We start from the raw sequence: 22,374 nt of genomic DNA on the forward strand, positions 1-22,374 counted from the left end.
GCACAATAGATTTATACCATGTTTTTCTGTGCTGATACTTATGCTGACTTATGAGAATGCCCTGATGTGTTTTCTACTTTTTCTTGTCTGCCTGTGACCTGGATGTTTTTTACTAGGGTCTTTCCTTTTATCTATGTACTCAAATATGTCACGTTTTTCATAATAAAATTTATATTTTTATATTTATTCAAGTGGCTATTTTGCTTTTTCTCTTTATATACTTAATCGTGTAAAAACTCCTTTTTTTGTTAAACTAAGATGCCACGAGCAGGCCTCTGAAGAGTATCAGCACAAGAATCAGGGTACCGGAAGCCCGAGGCTTTTGTGGATTATAAAACACAGAGCAGAACCGGAGGGTATTGTTCTACAAGGACTTTGCCCATAATTACCTGTGACACAGCAGCACCTAGGAGCCTGGAGTCACTGAGAACAGACCCCAGTTCACACGGCCCGAGCTGCCTGCCATACAGGTACCTGTCCTAAACCAAAATTGCCCTCTCGGCCAGCAGGGGGCATACCTCTCGGCCAAACCATATACACCTATAGAAGAACACTGGGTTGCAAGATGAAATAGCGAATATATGAAATAAATATACGCAAAATTTGCACCCAAACAAGAGAGGTATCAAAAAACAAATTTTATTCTTACAATATAAATACACAATGATACAGTGAATGTATATGGACAAAAATACGGAGATTGGAAAGGCGTGCCAACATAACACCCAGCAATGATGTAACTGAGGGCTGGGGAAGAGCACACAGAGTCCAGGCAACCTGACTGCCCATCCACGCCGGAATATAGCCCAAATTTAGAATTTGTGTTGGATATAGTAAATGATGTAAAAAGGGTAGCATACACAATAAATGATCCTTAAGCAAAGAGGGGTATAAAGTATGAAAGTGGTAACCCAATAGAGTAAAACCCTCAAAATAGCAGGGAGCCTAAACCATGCATGTGGTTATGCTACATGAGAACGGGGCATCCGGATGTATCAAATGACCAGCACCTCCAAGTCCAAACAAAAGTACATACAAGTAAATACCAATACAGGGACAATACCTTGGGACATAGTGGAAGCCTGGAACCGGCGTGGTATGAGCAGAGGCTTGCCGTCCGTCTGGACTTGGAGGTGCTGGTCATTTGATACATCCGGATGCCCCGTTCTCATGTAGCATAACCACATGCTTTCCAATCTCCGTATTTTTGTCCATATACATTCACTGTATCATTGTGTATTTATATTGTAAGAATAAAATTTGTTTTTTGATACCTCTCTTGTTTGGGTGCAAATTTTGCGTATATTTATTTCATATATTCGCTATTTCATCTTGCAACCCAGGTACCTGTCCTAGGACAGCAGAACGCTTAAAGACCTTGCTGAGACACTTAGTGGAAGCAGGGACTTATAGACAGAAAGCGCAGTGTGGTAGGCTCCCACCTGACTTACCCAGGGGAATTTGCTTGTTTCTGGACCTCCCGGACTTCTCTGCCTGCCCTGTGATCTGGTGCCCTGGACTGTGGATGCTGAGGTCTTCAGTAAAGGTAAAGAGACTGCAACCTTGTGTCCTCGTTCTTCTCTGCACCTCTCACTATACCATTATCTACACACCGGGAGCCCTGGGGATATACTTCACCTGTGGGAAGATATACCATCTAGCTGCCATAACATCACCCCAGCAGACCCCTTAAAGCAGCGTCGGTCCCCACTGACCGAATACCACAGGTGGCGTCACGAACATAAACTTTATTCCTTTAAAGACCTTTCCCCTTTTACATGGGTGCCCTGGGCCACGGACCGGGTCGCAGCCACCATGACATCCCCCCTGTGAAGTACCGGACCCGGTACCGAGTAACCCCTAGCTCGTGGGGCGACTCATCTATGTATCCTGTGTCTAGCGTGTGACTGTTGTGTATGTGTCAAGTGTCTAGCGTATGACTGGTGTGCATGTGTCATATGTATAGTGAGTGTATGTGGTACATGTCTAAGTAATACAATCATTCTGTTCTTATAGAATATCATTGTTCTCGGCAGCACTTGTCTTGTTTGCACAAAATTATCTGCTGCCGATAAGGATGTTTTTAAATCAAGCATAAAAATCATTGCACCCAACAAATGAGCGTTTGCTGGTTTGTCGGGCATTTGATAGGACAGTTATATAGTTGGAAAAAATTTCCTGATTATCAGCTTGACTAGATGAAAGCTAAGGGAAGACTCTGCAGCTAGTATGCCTTAAGCATGGTGGGCCCCAAGAATGATTTTCTCTGGTGGGCCCAAACTACTCCAGTCCAACGCTGCCCATAGACGCTGTTGGACGTGCAGAAAAATTAACCCCTGAATGCAAAATCTGTGATAAGATTTCATCCTTGTACTGTATAATACAGGCAAGTTTTTCACATATGGTTCTCTGTCTATTATAGCTGGAGCAATAAGTAGTAGTGAAAGTAGTTTGGTTAGAAAATTTTCGATTACTATTCTTGCTTCCGCTGTTATATAGAAAACTTAGTCTCGTCTTAGATGTAGCAATAGCTTGTGTTCTTTTAGTAACGATTTGCTGTTCCCCATACGGTAAGTCTGTTTTGGATAATATCACATTCTTTATTGAAACTATTGTCATTTGAGCATGTTATACGAGCCCTAACAAATTCACCAACTGGGAGGTGTTTTTATAACGTGTGATGGGTGGCAACTAGTGGCATGTAGAATGAAGTTGATTGGTTTCCTGTATATTTTGGTGTCATCTCTATTTGTTGAAAGGTTCCCCTTTAGCATAAAATCCAAAAAGGATGTTATTTGAAACATAAATTTTAAATTAATATCATTGTCATTGAGAAACACGGAAAAAGCAAGTATGTTCCAAGAATTCTGATCAGTGGAGAAAATAAGCAACAAATCGTCGATATATCTATCATATCAGATAATATAATTGAATAAATGGCTACATGGTAAGTATTAAACTGTCTTCTGCTCCCATAGGATAGCTTTGAATCTGAAAATAATATCCATTGTCAAAGAAAAAAAAAAATTGGTTAGTGAAAATGAGGTAATAGATAAAATGAATGCAATTAAGTTATCTGAAAACTGACTATATTTATGAAAATGAAATGACAAAGCTCTCAAAGCTGTGTCATGTGGGATGCATGTGTCATGAGGAATGGTGCCTGCACCAGAGGTGAGTATAGCTGTTATTATTTAATAAGGCAGCAGCATAGTGATTGAGAAGGTGTTGCCCGAGTAGTGTACAACACCTTTAACATTCTTAGCTCAATATTCTTCTCTATAACGAATATACATACTGTAGCATAGCGCCTACTACGTGTCTTGGGGGACACTCGCTTGGCACGGGATTAATGCACTCAGGCACGGTTTTCTATCAAAACAGATACATTTAGGTTTATTTCACACAACATAAACCACATCCTCAGGAACTTAGTAACAGTTTGAACACCATCTGGACATATTCAACTTTACCACAGTTCATCTCTGACCCCGGTCAGCATTACACACGGTTTTCAGACCATTACCCGTTGGCAACCTTCACGAGTTCCTGGACACCTCTTGGCCTCAGAGGTGCCCCATACACAATGTCTCTCTCTTCTAACCCGGTTAGCATAACACGGATCCCTTTCCGTTACCTGTTGGTGCCGCACAGGTTTCTCGGATACCTCTCCTCCACAGAGGTGTCCTTCAGACATTCACACTCTGTCTTTCCTTTTCTCTTACCCCGGTCAGTACAACACGAATCTCCATCCTGCCATTGCTGCACAGGTTCTCAGACACCTCTCTTCACCAGAGGCATCCTTCAAACATTCTTTCACTCTGACCCCGGTCAGTACAGCACGGATCTCCATCCCTTCCACAATCTGGTCTGTGCGAGGTCCAGAGCCCCCGCCATGTGCTCTTCAGGGAGCCGACACTCCCAACACATGGGGCTCTCTCCAGGACCTTCCAGCACAGACCATTCAGATCCACACTCAGAGCCCATGTGACCAAACCTCAGTCACATTATATGCTACCAACCACTCCCACAGGTGGGAGTGTGGATGTGTGACTAGTTTGTCCCACCCATCTCACACAACTAGCCTAGTAAATCTCCCTTACAACTATACAAACTCTTGAGGGACTACAGGTCCCAGAACAACAACATTGCATCAGACTTACCACACAGACTCCCTCTGCGACACATATCGGCCATTCACTACACTGCCAATCACTGTTTTACTACCATTATCACAACAGATATGCCTCAATGCATATCCCAAGGAGCACACACAGCGCCCCCTAGCTGCCACAGGGGTCACTACACTACATATTCCCCCCCTCTGTTCAAACCCATAGGGTTGAACACTTATCACACACTATCCTCATCATCACACCTTTGTTAGGGTTTTTCCAGCCCCTAGCGGTCAACATGTAAGTCTTGAACTTAAGCCGCCAAGTCACCATCTGTCTGTTTCAACAGACCTTTTAGTCACCACATTTTTTGTAACAAGGTCTACCACCTATGTCACTCTCAACCTGAGTCAACTAAGGTTACATTACTTCAAGACCCACTCCTTTGGTGGCCTCCTCCAGTTCTTCACAAGGTGCAACTGGTACCAATTCTTTGCATCGTTTACGTCTCCGGCGACGGGAGGACTTTTCCTTCTGGTAGGGCTCTTCTGTACTGTACTCTCTAACTTCCTCAGAGTCACAGTCACTGCATAGTCTGTGTCATACCCCACAGTATGGTGAATGCCCAAGTCACACTCTTTCTGGGTGTCAGCTCCACATGTTTTATCTATCCCAACACTAACAGTCATATTGTGGCACACATCAGGTGATGTCATGTCCGTAAGTTGGGACCGTCCACCATCTTCCTTGGTCACGCCTAACTTAGGACTGTCAACTATAGGGGGTGCATTCTCTGCATTAATTTTCATACACATTAATTCCACAGACACTTTCCCTTTTATCCACCAGTCCCACTGGGTTTCCAAATCTTGCCCTATTACCATAGTATACAGTAAGTCCGAGACTACTCTTACATCGTGATACGTGGACTGCTCTGTCATGTCAATGTAGAGGCAGGATGTCAAATGTCCTTTAATGTCCCCACCTGCATAGTACAATTTCTCCTGGGGCCCACCGGTCTGCGCCACCCCTTTAACTTCAGGAGGCTCCGCTTCTTTTTTTGGACACTGGCATTCCCCGGGTTACCTCACCCTTTTGGGACTCTACCCCCTTTAGGGTTACCGCCCCTTTTTGGGCAATTACTCCCGTTTGGGATACCGCCCCCTTTTGGGACTCCGCCCCTTTTTTGGCAACCATCCCTGTTTGGGTTTTCTGCCCCATTTTTTGGGATGCTACCCTTTAGGGACACCACCCCTTCCCTGGGGCACACCCAACAGTACCAGTTCACACAGTACAGAGAAAAAAAACACGTCTCTTTGGGTCGCACCGGCCCTTTAAGAGTCTGCATGGAAAGAAGAAAAAAAAATGTTTTTTTTTTTTCTCAACACTTCACCAGCTCCTGCTGGCAATCACAAGCTGCTGCTGAACCTCTTGCTGCAACTGCAGCCGCACTCCACAATGCTCTGTACGGCTCCACCGCAGACTTAGTGGACCCACCGATCCACAGTAAGACGCTTGTCACCTTCGTAACCCCGCCGAGTTACAGCAAGACGCTTGTCACCTTCGTAACCCCACCGAGTTACAGCAAGATGCTTGTCACCTTCGTAACCCCACCAAGTTACAGGCATTACTGCACAAACACTTTATCTCACTGATCCCGATCAGCATAACACACGGTTTTCAGACCGTCGATTTCTCTGGCTCAGCCAGCACCGTACAAGTGCTTCTTGGGAATCGCTTTGCCCGCATTCGAGCACCAATTGTAGCATAGCGCCTACTACGTGTCTTGGGGGACACTCGCTTGGCACAGGATTAATGCACTCAGGCACGGTTTTCTATCAAAACAGAGTCATTTAGGTTTATTTCGCACAACATAAACCACATCCTCAGGAACTTAGTAACAGTTTGAACACCATCTGGACATATTCAACTTTACCACAGTTCGTCTCTGACCCCGGTCAGCATTACACACGGTTTTCAGACCGTTACCCATTGGCAACCTTCACGGGTTCCTGGACACCTCTTGGCCTCAGAGGTGCCCCATACACAATGTCTCTCTCTTCTAACCCCGGTTAGCATAACACGGATCCCTTTCCATTACCTGTTGGTGCCGCACAGGTTTCTCGGATACCTCTCCTCCACAGAGGTGTCCTTCAGACATTCACACTCTGTCTTTCCTTTTCTCTTACCCCGGTCAGTACAACACGAATCTCCATTCGTTACCTGCCATTGCTGCACAGGTTCTTGGATACCTCTCTTCACCAGAGGCATCTTTCAAACATTCTTTCACTCTGACCCCGGTCAGTACAACATGGATCTCCATCCGTTCCACAGTCTGGTCTGTGCGAGGTCCAGAGCCCCCACCATGTGCTCTTCAGGGAGCCGACACTCCCAACACATGGGGATCTCTCCAGGACCTTCCAGCACAGACCATTCAGATCCACACTCAGAGCCCATGTGACCAAACCTCAGTCACATTATATGCTACCAACCACTCCCACAGGTGGGAGTGTGGATGTGTGGCTAGTTTGTCCCACCCATCTCACACAACTAGCCTAGTAAATCTCCCTTACAACTATACAAACTCTTGAGGGACTACAGGTCCCAGAACAACAACATTGCATCAGACTTACCACACAGACTCCCTCTGCGACACATATCGGCCATTCACTACACTGCCAATCACTGTTTTACTACCATTATCACAACAGATATGCCTTAATGTATATCCCAAGGAGCACACACAGCGCCCCCTAGCTGCCACAGGGGTCACTATACTACAATACCCACTACTTAATTTCCATTTCGACATCTCCTTATTAATGGCCTAGACTGGTGCCATCCTCTGCTCTGTGTTCCTCTCTGGTTTCCTGGCATAAATAATGTCACTGGAGCCCTGCAGCCAATCAGCAACCACTGATTGGCTGCAGCCTTCTAATTTCTATTGAAGCAGAAGAACTTGATTTTATGCTACACCCCAAGGGTCAAGTCTAATTTCCATACAGTGAAGTGCCAATTGTGAAAGGGAAACTGTTTATATGCGCAAAAAGGGGGAGTTGATCACTAAGTAACAGTGGCTGATTTACTAGGTGCCGCACTGTCAGATCAATGGCTGGGCAGCTTCATAACACTACTAACCTGCATGCTAACCTATATCTCCAGGTTAATGTTAATGCCTGACCCTTTTGCTCTTCAGCAGGTAAGTTCAAGCCGGAGATGTTTGGCTGTCACTTTCTCTCCTTTCCTCTTTAAAAACACATGAACACTCAACCCAGCTAAATAGTCATGTCTATGAAGCAGTTTTGAGAGATAGCTGTCAGCTGAATGAATGCCCAGCCATCATCTATCGTATGGATTTGGCCAGTTTAACGCCAGACACACGGATAATGCTCCGTATGCAGCTGTGATTCTCTGTGTAGGAGGCTGAACTCCATCACTCTGTGGAGAATTCAAAAAATTATGCAATTTCTCTGTCAATTAACTCCCATACATTGTACCTGCTATGCCTACTACTCGCAGGTCCATACAGATAATGCAGTAAGTAGGAACGTCTAGTTTTCCCATCCCTATGCAAGTTTGTCTGAATAAATAGCTACAATAGTGAAAGAAATAAGCCATAAAATGCCTTTAATCAGTCAGCAGATAAATAATCCAGCATTGAGCTTCACACTCCTTGGAATTTCTGTAGAAGTACCAGCTTTGAGCTTTATTAGGAAGAACTATACCTTGCGGTTTGGGCCTTGCGTCTTCCTGCTCTTTTATTCTGAAATTACATTTGCCACTTAAGGTATTGTGCAATGATCCGTCAAACTAGAGTGGCCTGAGGTTACAGTATTTTCAGCATACAACTGCTGTCTGAACCATATTCAGCATCAATACCACAGACAGTTCCATTGATCTGTATTCATCTGTGGAGCGTGTCACTAGCTAGAAGGTCCAGCCAATCAGCTTGGACATTTCAATGGTATAACATCTGTAATCATTTTTTACAGCTTTACTTCACTTTTATATATAAGGACTTATTAAATATATGATTAGGTTTCTACATTTCAGTGGATTTATAACTCACCACCAATTTTCTCTGAAAATTATAGTCCAGGAAGAGGTGAGCAAATCATTTCACAGAACCCTGGTCTAGGAGCCATGTCAGTAGTGGCCACTGGACATGAACCCTGTAAACCATATCCCAGTAGCCGAAATACTGTGCATTTCTTCTGATCAGAAGGCCCAATGCGATGTCATGCCGCAACAGTGACATCACATCACACCAGGTCTACAAATCTGTAGAGTCTCTGGGATTCTGGCAAGTAGGAGGAGGTTCATAGGGTTCCGATCCGGCAGCCACGTAGTACTGATGTGGCTACTGCACCAGGATCCTATGAAATGATTAGCTCATCTCTAGTCCCAAATTTCAATATTTTAAACCTATAAAGATTGTTCTGGAGCCAAGATATGAGCCTTTCCAATAGGATAAAGTGATAGCATACCAATAGGAGATGCAGTAAAAGTGTGATCTCTGCTGGTGTAGCTGTGCCCTCCTCATTTTCTAGAAGGGCACAGTAGTGCTGCCTCAATTAAGTAAATGAAGCCATTTGCAGTTCTCGGTACCATCCGCCAGCTGGCAACACTGCTTTATAGGGAAATCTTATAAAGGGAGGCAGCGATACACCAGAACTGCATTACTATTCATTCTCAGGGTCAGTGGCGGTCCCATAGGTCAGATCCCCATCCCATAGGTCAGATCCCCGCCAATCATAAAGCGATATGCTGTCATTTAAAATCATAACTTTGGGGGCCAATGTTGTATATTTTACCTGTGTCATAAACTCGTATTCATGGTTTGATAGTGTGATACAAACAGTAGAATGCTATACCATCTTTATAAACAAAATTCTATTAATGATGGAGTGTTTTTGACATCATCATTTTATGTTGTTTTTAATGTACACAGGACTGATATCACATTTGTAATGACAATCATTTTTTTAAACAATTTTTAAACAATAGAAAAATGACTTTTTATGTCTATTTAGCTACAGAGATAAGCAAAATGTTCCTCTGGTAACGGAAACCATTTTGTTCATTTATTTTTCTTTGATTTCCTTTCATCAGTCTTTTTAAGAAATGTTATTCCTATTTCTGTGACGTCATCTCCCTTGAGTCTGTCTTGCACAAAAGTGACATCAGCTGGTAGGTGGACCTGTAAGAGAAAATACTTTATTTAATTTCCACAGTCTTTACTATTCAGTAACAACATGAAAGAAAGATATTACTACACTCTATCAGACATGGTAATGGACAGCATGGTTTGAAATTTACTTTTAGTATAAAGAGATTTCCGATCTTGATTTATATATAGTAAAATATATCACTTACCAATATACTGTTTTAGGTAAAACTAACTAGTGTGTTAAAGGGGTTATCTGAAAAGTGTTTCTGCACCCATTGACTATCATTGAGTCAGGCAAATCTGCAGCAAAACCACAGGTTTGAAAAGATCTGCGGTTTTGCTGCAGAGTTGCGTGCGAGAAACGCATTCTCTCTGTTCAAGTGTAAAAAGAAAAAAACACATACACACGCATACAGTACATACTCACCATACAGCAAATTCCCGACGTCCTCGATCACCTGTAAAAAACAAACAAATAATAAACCAACAGTATACTCCTAGTTCCGACGTAATCCTTTTAATAACAATTGTCCCACGACGATCTCCCGTGTAGAGCTGTCACATCAGCAGATGTGACCGCTCTCCAGGTGCCTCTGGTGATACAATGATGGCAGGTATCCTCTCACTGTGGATCACTCTGCCGTCAGAGGTCACTGGAGTTCATGCTGTCACTTGTGGCACTGCTGCATGGGAAAATTCTCATGCAGCAGTGCTGTAAAGTGAGAGTATGACCCCTCAGTGACAGCAGTGCAGGAGCCATTATCTCCTGTCAGTGGAGGCCCTGTAGAGCGGTCACATCTGCTGATGTGACAGCTCTATAGGGGAGATCGTCGTGGGACACTCGTTATTAAATGGATTACGTCGGAACAGGTAGTATACTGTTGGTTTATTACTTTATTTTTATTACAGGAGATTGAGGGCGTCGCATGGATTAGCTGTATAATAAAGATGGCAAACTGTGTGGTGTTTTATTTAATTAAAATTCTTTGTTCTGGCTGTATGTTTATTTAACCCTTTAACAACTATAGGATTAGTAATGGATAGGTTTTTTATTGACACCTCTCCATTACTAAGCCGGCTTGATGTCACTGTGGTGCCCCAGGGTCCTGGTCATCACAGTAGTGTCGCTTTCCTCCCAGGGAGAGTGAAGCTACGTTTGGAGGCAAGGAAGGATAACTGCATCCAGGTATCACAAACATGCAACACATTTCATACTCCAGGCCACCAGGGGGAACTTTTGATCCTATTTATTAGGTGACTCCCCAGCCATCTGAGGAGGACAGAGGGTCCACGGAGCTGTGCATGCCCTAAGAGTTGCAACTCCCAGAAAGAGACATTTTGAAGGCAGAACTGTATTGCAGCAAGCGTGAAGGAAGGCAAAGCAAAGGAGAGGATACCAGAAGGGGATCAGCCCCAAACAGGTTGCCTCCTTCTGAGGCGCAGAACACCGGTAGCCGGGACACCAAGGTAGTAAGTACCTCTACGCCTTACTTCAGAGACCGTCAGGACAGCTAATTGCATGTTACCTGTCCGCACCTACACCCAGGAGGCACGGTGACACCCCACAGAGCCGGGTTATCTAAGAGACCCTATAAACTGGCTCAAGTCACCAGTCATACTGGTTTTGTCCTATCCTATATGGGCACAGAGAGAGAGAGACACTACATCTGTATGGACTTTATTTGAAGCTTATGCAGTAAGGGACTACACCATTACAGCGCAAGGGAAGGCTATTGATTTCCACCTGGACAAAGGGACTCTGGACTTGCCTCTGACCCGGCCGGACTCTGCCTGCCCTGTGGTCTGGTGCCCTGGACTGTGGATGCTGAAGCCTTCAGTAAAGTTAAAAAGACTGCAACATTGTGTCCTTGTTCTTTACTGCGCCATTCACCATTCACCATCTACATACTGGGAAGCACTGGGGATATACTTCACCTGTGGGAATGTATTCCATCTAGCTGCCATAATATCACCCCAGCGGACCCCTTAAAGCAGCGGCGGTCACCCTGACCGAATACCACAGGTGGCGTCACGAACATAAAGTCTATCCCTTAAAAGACCTTTCCCTTTTATACGAACGTCCCAGGGCCATGGACAGGGTCAGCCGCCGTGACATCCCCCTGTGAACCGCAGGACCCGGTACCGAGTAACCCCTTGCCCTGGCGGGGCGCTCCATCACCTTACAATACAAAGGTGACACCAACCCCACAAATATTACTTCATGTGCCACCGCTTACAGGGCAGTGGGAAGAGAGAGGCTAAGTGCCAGAATTGGTGCATATTAGAGATCCACCATTTATAGGGCAGCTGAGAGCTGGTGTTTGTAGCCAGGGGGGTCCAATATCCATGGCCCTTTCCTAGGCTATTAATATCCGTCCACAGCTGTCTGTATAGCCTTTTCTGGCTATTAATTATAGAAGACCCCATGTCGTTTTTTTTGGGCAGGGTCCCTTATTTTAATAGCCAGTAAAGGCTAAATATACAACTGCGGGCTGATATTCATAGCCTGGGAAGATCCATGGGTATTAACTCCTGACTAGGCTATAAACATCGGCCCCCAGTCACTGTCTTTCCCTCTCTGGCTCAGAAAATTGCGCGGGAGCTCATGCCATTTTTTTTTCAATTGTTTTAAAAATTACACAGATATTGCATTTAAGCCAAGGGTCACACTTGCGAGAAACTCGCAGGAGTCCCGCACCTCAGTACCTGGCACTGCTGATGGCACTCGGGACCGAAGTGTGCAGCTGCATGTATTTCTATGCAGCTGAATACTCCCGGTCGGGGGCCGGCGGCAGTGCCGGGTACTGAGATGTGAGACTCGTGCGAGTTTCTTGCAAGTGTGACCCCGGCCTAATGCAGTTTTTGTGTGTGTGTGTGTGTGTGTGTGTGTGTGTCTTTATTTAACTCTTTATGCACCATTTTATTATGTTTATTACTAAACATCGGGCTTGGCATTATCTATCTATATATATATATATATATATATATATATATCCATTTATCTATAGGTCTATCTATCTATAATCACCGCCGAACTCTAATACATAAATTTATAAAACTTCAATTAATGGCTCTTGATAATGGTAAATGATATATCATGTCCTATAGTCCAATGTCCACACACTCAACGCGTTTCCCCTCCACTGAGGTTCACCAGGAGTAAGTTACTGAATCATAACAAGGAGTACTTAGCTGATGTTTCCCTTAGTAGATACGGAACAGGCATGATGGCCACAGCTCCTGAGAGAGTCCTCATTCATCATATGTGACTATATGACATGATATATCATTTGCCATTATCAAGAGTATTAAGAGATTTTTCTTGAATTGGGGAATACATATTTTGAATTGCAACCACTTTTGTTATAAGGGCTGCGATTTTGGAGCGTATATTGTTTTGATAGTGCTATATTATTTAGGTATTTCCTGGATAATACAGGGTGTCTTTTGAATTTTTGAGATACATCTTTTGTAATAGAGAGCGGGTGGTTGTATCTATCATAGAATATATTTTACCCATCCATCTAATGAGTAGAAACTGATGTGATTTACAATAGTAAGATAAGATAATTCTCTCTCTATTGTTCTTTGCGCCTTTCCTCAATTTGACCCTAGTACATATATAAAAAAGTATTTTCTTATCAAAATTCATACGTCTATATCCTCTGAAGAGAGTAGTGGATTATTATTATCCATCTTTGCATAATTACCTTGTCACACTTTTAGGACATATTCTTGCAGGCTTATCAGTTACAGATCTAGGCATCTACATAGTAACTAGCCACTAGAATCCTCTATACTCAGATTAAATATAGATTGTATAAAAATATCTTAATCCTTTATTATCTTTCTTTTCACCCTTATTTTGCATCTTTTTCACTCCCCTGCCACCGATAGAGACATTCAGGGCAGAGAGGGAGAGCCGCCGATGAGTGGGAGCGCCAGTGCGCAGGATTTAGGGTGCCAATCTCCGCTGTCAGGCAGGGTGAGACAGGTTGTATATAGGGTCAGGCACTTCTCCCTGTGTGCCTCTATATATATTTTTTCAAATTTTATGCATTGGTGTTGGTTTATATTCACTTATTGCATTTACATTTTTTAGCTATTTATATAATAAAAATTGAAATATGTCTATCTATCTACAGATAGATATCTTGCACTCCTCCCATTGACCTTGCAGGTGGCGGTAATCAACTCTACCTGCCCATAAATTGTAGGTTTAGCCCAGAGTGACATGTTTTGTCCATAGTTGTAGGCTGGTGGCCCAAAAGTGGCATGTACGGTAGAGTAGGACCCTTCAGAGGGAGATCACCTTGCCGTGGTTGATGGGCACACATGAATTGGCCAATTTATGCACTAAGAATCTTCATTTCATCTATTACTGTAAGTTTTATGAAAAACATTTTTTTGAAAAAATTTGTGAAAAATATTTTTGAGAAGTATAATTCATATTGAATATTTGTCTGTGTTTTCACATGGCCTAGATTCATGTACATGTGCTGCTGTGTTCTTTTTTATCTATATGATGCAGTTTGCAGCTTTGCACATGTTCACATTAGGAGTGCTGGTTGGCTTTTTTTCTCTATTTAGTTATTGGATGTGGCTGCCTCCAGACTGATCTTGCACTCCTCCCATTGACCTTGCAGGTGGCGGTAATCAACTCATCCTGCCCATAAATTGTAGGTTTAGCCCAGAGTGACATGTTTTGTCCATAGTTGTAGGCTGGTGGCCCAAAAGTGGCATGTACGGTAGAGTAGGACCCATCAGAGGGAGATCACCTTGCCGTGGTTGATGGGCACACATGAATTGGCCAATTTATGCGCTAAGAATCTTCATTTCATCTATTACTGTAAGTTTTATGAAAAAAAAAATTTTTTTTAAATTTGTGAAAAATATTTTTGAGAAGTATAATTCATATTGAATATTTGTGTTTTCACATGGCCTAGATTCATGTACATGTGCTGCTGTGTTCTTTTTTATGTACAGATAGATATATCTATAGATATGTATAGATACAGTATATCTAGATAGATATATCTATAGATCTATCTATCTATAGATCTATATATAGATCCATCTATCTATTTATCTATCTAGACAAAAAAACACAGCAGCACATGTACATGAATCTAGGCCATGTGAAATATTCAATATGAATTATACTTAAAAAATATTTTTTTACAAATTTTTTTCAAAACATTTTTTTTCATAAAACTTACAGTAATGAAGATTCTTAGTGCATAAATTGGCCAATTCATGTGTGCCCATCAACCACGGCAAGGTGATCTCCCTCTAATGGGTCCTACTCTACCGTACATGCCACTCTTGGGCCACCAGCCTACAACTATGGACAAAACATGTCACTCTGGGCTAAACCTACAATTTATGGGCAGGTAGAGCTGATTACCGCCACCTGCAAGGTCAATGGGAGGAGTGCAAGATCAGTATGGATGCAGCCACATCCAATAACTAAATAGAGAAGAAAAAAAAAAGATCACCTTGCCGTGGTTGATGGGCACACATGAATTGGCCAATTTATGCGCTAAGAATCTTCATTACTGTAAGTTTTATGAAAAAAAAATTTTTGAAAAAAATTTGTAAAAAAATATTTTTGAAGTATAATTCATATTGAATATTTCACATGGCCTAGATTCATGTACATGTGCTGCTGTGTTTTTTTGTCTATATGATGCAGCTTGCAGCTTTGCACGTGTTCACATTAGGGGTGCTGGTTGTTTTTTTTTTGTTTTTTTCTCTATTTATCTATCTATCTATAGATCTATCTATCAATCTATAGATCTATCTTTCCATCTATCTATCCATCTATCTATCTATAGATTTATCTATCTATCTATCTATCTATCTATCTATCTATCTATCTATCTAGATGTAAAAAAGGAAAACAGCACAAAAATAAGAAAAAATGGGCTTTAATGCCTGAATGGCGTGGCAACGTTTCGGATATAGTATCCTTTCTCAAGCAGTGAATATACAAATTAAGTGAGTATATATAGAAGACATACATGTTATTCATTAAAAGATCATTAACAACATTTAGTTATTTCGGACGTCAGAACAGTAATGATCATCAGACCAAAAAAGTGCAATCAGTGCCATAGTAGTAAATCAATTCAATATATGACATATATAAAAATACCATACAGTGCATAGTAATAGCATTTAAAATGTACTAAATAATCAATCTAGTCAACTCAGGTGTCCCATATCTGTGAAACAAAAAATATCGCACACTTACAATTATAGTCTCACATGTGCTTTGAGACTTCAGCGTCTTCCTGACATTAATGCGCATGTCTGTGACATCTGCACAAAGACCCAAAGAATTATGGTCCGCATTTGCGCACTAGTACGCTGAAGTCATCGGCGCCATATTGGAGAAGGTGCATAGCTGCTTAAAGACCATTCCGAAAAACGGAGAGAATTGTGGTCCGCACTTGCGCACTAGTACGCTGAAGGCATCGGCACCATATTAGAAAAGGTGCATAACTGTTTAAAGACCATTTCAAAGAACAGAGGGAATAACTATATCGTTATTATTTTGCGCAACTTAAAACGGCTCCTTTATTATTAGTTATAACATCATATTCAGAATATATAATGGTCCAACTCTGCACAATAGTCCCCAAATAGAGAACCCCACTCATTTGTTTTAAACAGTATAAAATAACATAATGGGCACAAATGGTTTGAGCATAAGCCCAATGTATAGTGTGGAACAGTCCCGGGCTCCCCACAATTAAGCAAGGAGTCATGAACTGAAGCAGGGAAACAGGGATACAAAGGAGGTGGAAGTCCCCCATGTGTCACCAATACCCTGTACACACACCAAACAACCAAATGTATTAAGCCACAATTTAAAAAAAAAAAAACAGAAGAAAAAAGAACAGAAGAAAAACAAAGAGTGTTGTCTCGAAATTCATTTAATGCACCTATTCAAAATGTATAATGTCATAATGAAATTAGTTGATATGATCATTTGCAAGTAATGCCAGTTTCACAGAATGGGACATCTGAAAAAGGAAACAAAAGAAACAAAAGTTAAAATCTCTAAAAAATATATACTAAGTATTTTATAGCAGTGAAGATACAGTAAAAGGAGTCACCATATTTTTTATAGAATTTGACTCAACTTGAAGTCTACATTAAGACCATATGGTTTCAACGTATTTAGTTTCATAATCCATTCCAATTCTCTTTTTTTAAGTAATCGTACACGATCCCCCCCTCTCCTCTGGACAGGTATCATGTCTATGATGCGGAAACGTAGTTGTTTCTCCGTATGTGATTTTTCAACAAAATGCTTGGATACTGGTAGGTCCATACGTTTCTTCCTTATGGTATTCCGGAGTTGATTAATCCGTGTTTTAAAATAACAAGTTGTTTCACCGACATACCATAAGGTCATGGACATTGTAACAAATATACAACAAACTCCGAATCACATGTCAGAAAATGCTGTATCTCATATTTTTTTGAGTCACAGGATGAAAAAAACTGGATCCTTTCAGCATTAAAGTACAATTGATACATGAAAGACACGGAAAACAACCCTTTCTATCATGTCCAGAAAGCGTAGTTTGGCTAGATCTTTTAAAAGAGCCAATGTCAGATTTTATTAGGCTAGAAGCAATAGTACGATTTCGTCTGTAAGAAAAAATAGGTGGCCTTGAAACTTCTGGTACATGTGGCAGACATTTATGTAACATACCCCAATGTTTGTGTATGATACTTGAAATCCCACCACTTTCCTCGCAAAAGGCTGTCACAAACGGTATGCGATCAAATCCTTTGTTCCTCAATTTTTTCTGGAAAAGGTCTTCTCTTTTAATAGAATCAACTTTATTTTTCTGAACTTTCAATAAGTTATTTGGGTAACCCCTATCCACAAACTTTTTAAGAGTACCCTCCATAGACTTTTTCAATGAGTCTTCCTCACTTTCAATCCTCTTAGTTCTAATCAATTGACTAAATGGAATGGACTCTTTAGTTTTTCTTGGATGCTGGCTGTTAAAGAGCAAAAGATAATTTCTGTCTGTCACCTTTGAGTATAGTTGGGTGACAAGTTGGTTATTTTTAATCTTAACATTGACATCCAAAAATTGGATCTCACTGTTAGAGTGCACAAGGGTGAATTTAATAGTCTCATCTATTGTATTCAAATAATCGTGAAATTCCATCAATGAACCTTCCGAACCAGTCCAAATTAGGAAGATGTCATCTATGTATCTCCACCACGTGGCTACATAGCCGTAGTGGTGGGACACATAGATGACATCCTCCTCAAGAACACTCATGACAATATTTGCATACGCGGGTGCCATGTTGGCACCCATGGCCACTCCCCGCAATTGCAAATAAAAAGTGTCACCAAACAAAAAATAATTTCTAGTCAATATCAGTTCCAAAAGCTGTACTATAAACCCTCTCGTTTTCTCAGAATATTGTGTAGCCCGCAACTTTTTGTTCACCGCATCCAGACCTCTGCCATGTCCAATGAATGTATACAATGACGTAACATCAAATGATGCCAAAGTCACTTCACCAACAATTTCTATTCCATTGATTTTTTTCAAGAAAATCTGTAGTGTCTTTAATGAAAGACTCTGCACGATTGGCAATTGGATTAAGGATTCTATCTAGAAAAACTTCAATATGAGACAGGATAGAATCACACCCAGAGACAATGGGCCGACCCGGAGGATGCACGAGAGACTTATATATCTTTGGTAAAGTATATATTACCGGTGTAATTGGACACCTAACAGTCAGATATTTATATAAATCCAAATCAATTATACACTACTCAAGAGCATTATCAAGGATAATTTTTATATCCCTTGCAATATCAAATTTAGGCTCATATGAAAGTCTCTCGTACACCTCCGGGTCGGCCAACTGCCCCTGAATTTCCTGAAGATAATCTTTTTGTTCATAATGACAACTGCGCCACCCTTATCAGCATTTTTAATAATTATACCATCATCATGTGCCAATTCGCGCAGAGCCTCCTTTTCACTTGTTGACATATTGGGGTGCACAAAATTTTCTGTACATTTACTTTTCAATTTCTCTAAGTCATTACTGACAGCTGATATAAATGCATCTATTACAGAGGAATTTGCAGGTGGAACAAAATTACTTTTTTTGATCAATGCCAATTGTTTACAATTTAGTTCACTAGATCTAGCCAAACTACGCTTTCTGGACATGATAGAAAGGGTTGTTTCCCGTGTCTTTCATGTATCAATTGTACTTTAATGCTGAAAGGATCCAGTTTTTTTCATCCTGTGACTCAAAAAAATATGAGATACAGCATTTTCTGACATGTGATTCGGAGTTTGTTGTATATTTGTTACAATGTCCTTAACCTTATGGTATGTCGGTGAAACAACTTGTGATTTTAAAACACGGATTAATCAACTCCGGAATACCATAAGGAAGAAACGTATGGACCTACCAGTATCCAAGCATTTTGTTGAAAAATCACATACGGAGAAACAATTACGTTTCCGCATCATAGACATGATACCTGTCCAGAGGAGAGGGGGGATCGTGTACGATTACTTAAAAAAAGAGAATTGGAATGGATTATGAAACTAAATACGTTGAAACCATATGGTCTTAATGTAGACTTCAAGTTGAGTCAAATTCTATAAAAAATATGGTGACTCCTTTTACTGTATCTTCACTGCTATAAAATACTTAGTATATATTTTTTAGAGATTTTAACTTTTGTTTCTTTTGTTTCCTTTTTCAGATGTCCCATTCTGTGAAACTGGCATTACTTGCAAATGATCATATCAACTAATTTCATTATGACATTATAAATTTTGAATAGGTGCATTAAATGAATTTTTAGACAACACTCTTTGTTTTTCTTCTGTTCTTTTTTCTTCTGTTTTTGTATTTTAAAATTGTGGCTTAATACATTTGGTTGTTTGGTGTGTGTACAGGGTATTGGTGACACATGGGGGACTTCCACCTCCTTTGTATCCCTGTTTCAGTTCATGACTCCTTGCTTAATTGTGGGGAGCCCGGGACTGTTCCACACTATACATTGGGCTTATGCTCAAACCATTTGTGCCCATTATGTTACTTTATACTGTTTAAAACAAATGAGTGGGGTTCTCTATTTGGGGACTATTGCGCAGAGTTGGATCATTATATATTCTCAATATGATGTTATAACTAATAATAAAGGAGCCGTTTTAAGTTGCGCAAAATAATAGCGATATAGTTATTCCCTCCGTTCTTTGAAATGGTCTTTAAAGGGAACCTATCACCCCGTTTTTTTCGGTATGAGATAAAAATACTGTTAAATAGGGCCTGAGCTGTGCATTACAATAGTGTAGTTTGTGGACCCCGATTCCCCACCTATGCTGCCGAAATACGTTACCAAAGTAGTCATTTTCGCCTGTCAATCAGGCTGGTCAGGTCGGATGGGCGTGGCTTCTTCCCCCAGATATTGCGTAGTTTTCCGTTGGTGGCGTAGTGGTGTGCGCATGTCCAACGTCCCCAATCCTGCACGGGGGGGTGAAAATAGCAGCGATGTCCGTTATTCCATTGGTGGTCGGTGGGCGCGGCCATCTTCCTTTGGCCGCGCGTGCGCAGAAGCGGCGCTCTGCTGGCCGCGGCTTCAGGAAAATGGCCGCCGCGATCTTCATCTGCGCACGCGCGGCATCCCGCGGCCATTTTCCTGAAGCCGCGGCCAGCAGAGCGCCGCTTCTGCGCACGCGCGGCCAAAGGAAGATGGCCGCGCCCACCGACCACCAATGGAATAACGGACATCGCTGCTATTTTCACCCCCCCGTGCAGGATTGGGGACGTTGGACATGCGCACACCACTACGCCACCAACGGAAAACTACGCAATATCTGGGGGAAGAAGCCACGCCCATCCGACCTGACCAGCCTGATTGACAGGCGAAAATGACTACTTTGGTAACGTATTTCGGCAGCATAGGTGGGGAATCAGGGTCCACAAACTACACTATTGTAATGCACAGCTCAGGCCCTATTTAACAGTATTTTTATCTCATACCGAAAAAAACGGGGTGATAGGTTCCCTTTAAACAGTTATGCACCTTTTCTAATATGGCGCCGATGCCTTCAGCGTACTAGTGCGCAAATGCGGACCATAATTCTTTGGGTCTTTGTGCAGATGTCACAGACATGCGCATTAATGTCAGGAAGACGCTGAAGTCTCAAAGCACATGTGAGACTATAATTGTAAGTGTGCGATATTTTTTGTTTCACAGATATGGGACACCTGAGTTGACTAGATTGATTATTTGGTAAATTTTAAATGCTATTACTATGCACTGTATGGTATTTTTATATACATCATGTATTGAATTGATTTACTACTATGGCACTGATTGCACTTTTTTGGTCTGATGATCATTACTGTTCTGACGTCCGAAATAACTAAATGTTGTTAATGATCTTTTATTGAATAACATGTATGTCTTCTATATATACTCACTTCATTTGTATATTCACTGCTTGAGAAAGGATAGTATATCCGAAACGTTGCCACGCCATTCAGGCATTAAAGCCCATTTTTTCTTATTTTTGTGCTGTTTTCCTTTTTTACATCTATTATTGGAAGCCATTTGAACATTGGTTGGGAAGGCTCTGCACTACAGTTGTGGTAATACGGGATGCTGTTCCAATTTTGATTCATACCTATCTATCTATCTATCTATCTATCTATCTATCTGTGTGTAAACATTATTCTTCAATGGAGTATGTAAAAGAAGAGGTTGGACAAGGAAATTACATCACAATTCTTTTTTTTGTTGCTAAATAATAGATCTTTATTTAGCTGACAAAAATGCAGACAAATCCGCTGTGGCATAGCGACTGGTCATGTGATTAATGGGCGGTATGTATCGCAGAGGTGGGTGGCCCTGTGATGGAAGCCTGGGTATGTTTTGCTCAAGCAGATCTACTGCTGAGGGATTTGTTTACTTTGAGAAGGCTTCCAGGTGATTGGAGAGATGGGTGGGTCCAGTCACCTACTAACCCACCCAAAGAGGCGTGTCTGAACACCTAAGATGGTTTTGTGTTGAAGGACCTGTGGTGATGTCACCCTCACCTGACTGGCCATGTGACAGGTACCTGGGTGTGGCTACACCTATGTAAAGGAGGTGTGTGTAGCACATGGTGTGAGTGTGTGGGAGTCTGTCAGGGTGGACACACTTCCATGTGTCCTGGCTGGACACTGCAGAGTGGCCTGTGTGTTGGACGGTTCCACGTGGGGACAGACGTTCTGAACAGCACACAGAGACCATATTTAAGCTGGAGAGCCTACGTGCTGGACATAGCATAGTCTGTTTGCCCACAGACCTGAGAGAGTGGAGCTCTACTATGGACATTGAGGATTCATCTGTCTGATGTAAGACTGTTTACCTGTTGTTCCTGTTGCTATGTGGTTTATAGAGCAATAAACCCTGTGAACTTTTAATGGAACGTGTCTCCTGAGTGTCACCCGCCGCACCTGAGCGAGTACAACCCCTACACCGCATGAAAAAAAAACGCATGAAAATCTGCATCAAAGATGCATCAAAAATGTGCAGATTTTTAACTGTGTTTTCTGCCAAGAGATGCAGAATCTGCGCAGAAAATTCCACAGGCAAATCTGCAGCGTGTTCATGCATACCCTTAGGCTGGGTTCACACTTCGTTATGGGCGTCCGTTAGACGGACTATGTTACACCGCGGCATAACGCGGTGTAACGTAGTCTGTTAACGCCGCCATTAATTCCTATGTCGGACGCATCGCTAATGCATGCCCACAATGGGCGTGCGCTAGCGATGTGCCACCATTGAGTGACGGACCCTGGGACGTGGGCAGCAGCGTTTCCAGGTCCGTCACTGCTGTCGCAGGTAGAGCATCTCCTAGCTCTATCTGCGCTAGCGCGATGACACATCGGCGTTAACAGCAGCCCGTTAACGCATGTGTTGAACGGGCTGCTGTTAACGCAATGTGAACCTGGCCTTACTCGGCATCCAGGCGTCCACAGTTTTCTTATTGTGTTTCTTAGAAGAAAATGGCTGCAAATCCT

General features: G+C 42.0%; 1 protein-coding gene across 1 annotated transcript in view; it reads right to left on the bottom strand.

Moving 5' to 3' along the window:
- Positions 1-9,052: 9,052 nt before the first annotated feature.
- Positions 9,053-22,374, bottom strand: part of TRAPPC3L (trafficking protein particle complex subunit 3L) — a 263,060-nt gene continuing 249,738 nt past the window's right edge. The window contains exon 6 of the mRNA XM_077292840.1: positions 9,053-9,315. Within this exon, the coding sequence (XP_077148955.1) occupies positions 9,196-9,315 (120 nt within the window). The 3' untranslated portion in view covers positions 9,053-9,195. The remainder of the gene's footprint in view (positions 9,316-22,374) is intronic.

Source organism: Ranitomeya variabilis, chromosome 2 (genome assembly GCF_051348905.1).
Source record: "Ranitomeya variabilis isolate aRanVar5 chromosome 2, aRanVar5.hap1, whole genome shotgun sequence".
NCBI lineage: Eukaryota > Metazoa > Chordata > Amphibia > Anura > Dendrobatidae > Ranitomeya > Ranitomeya variabilis.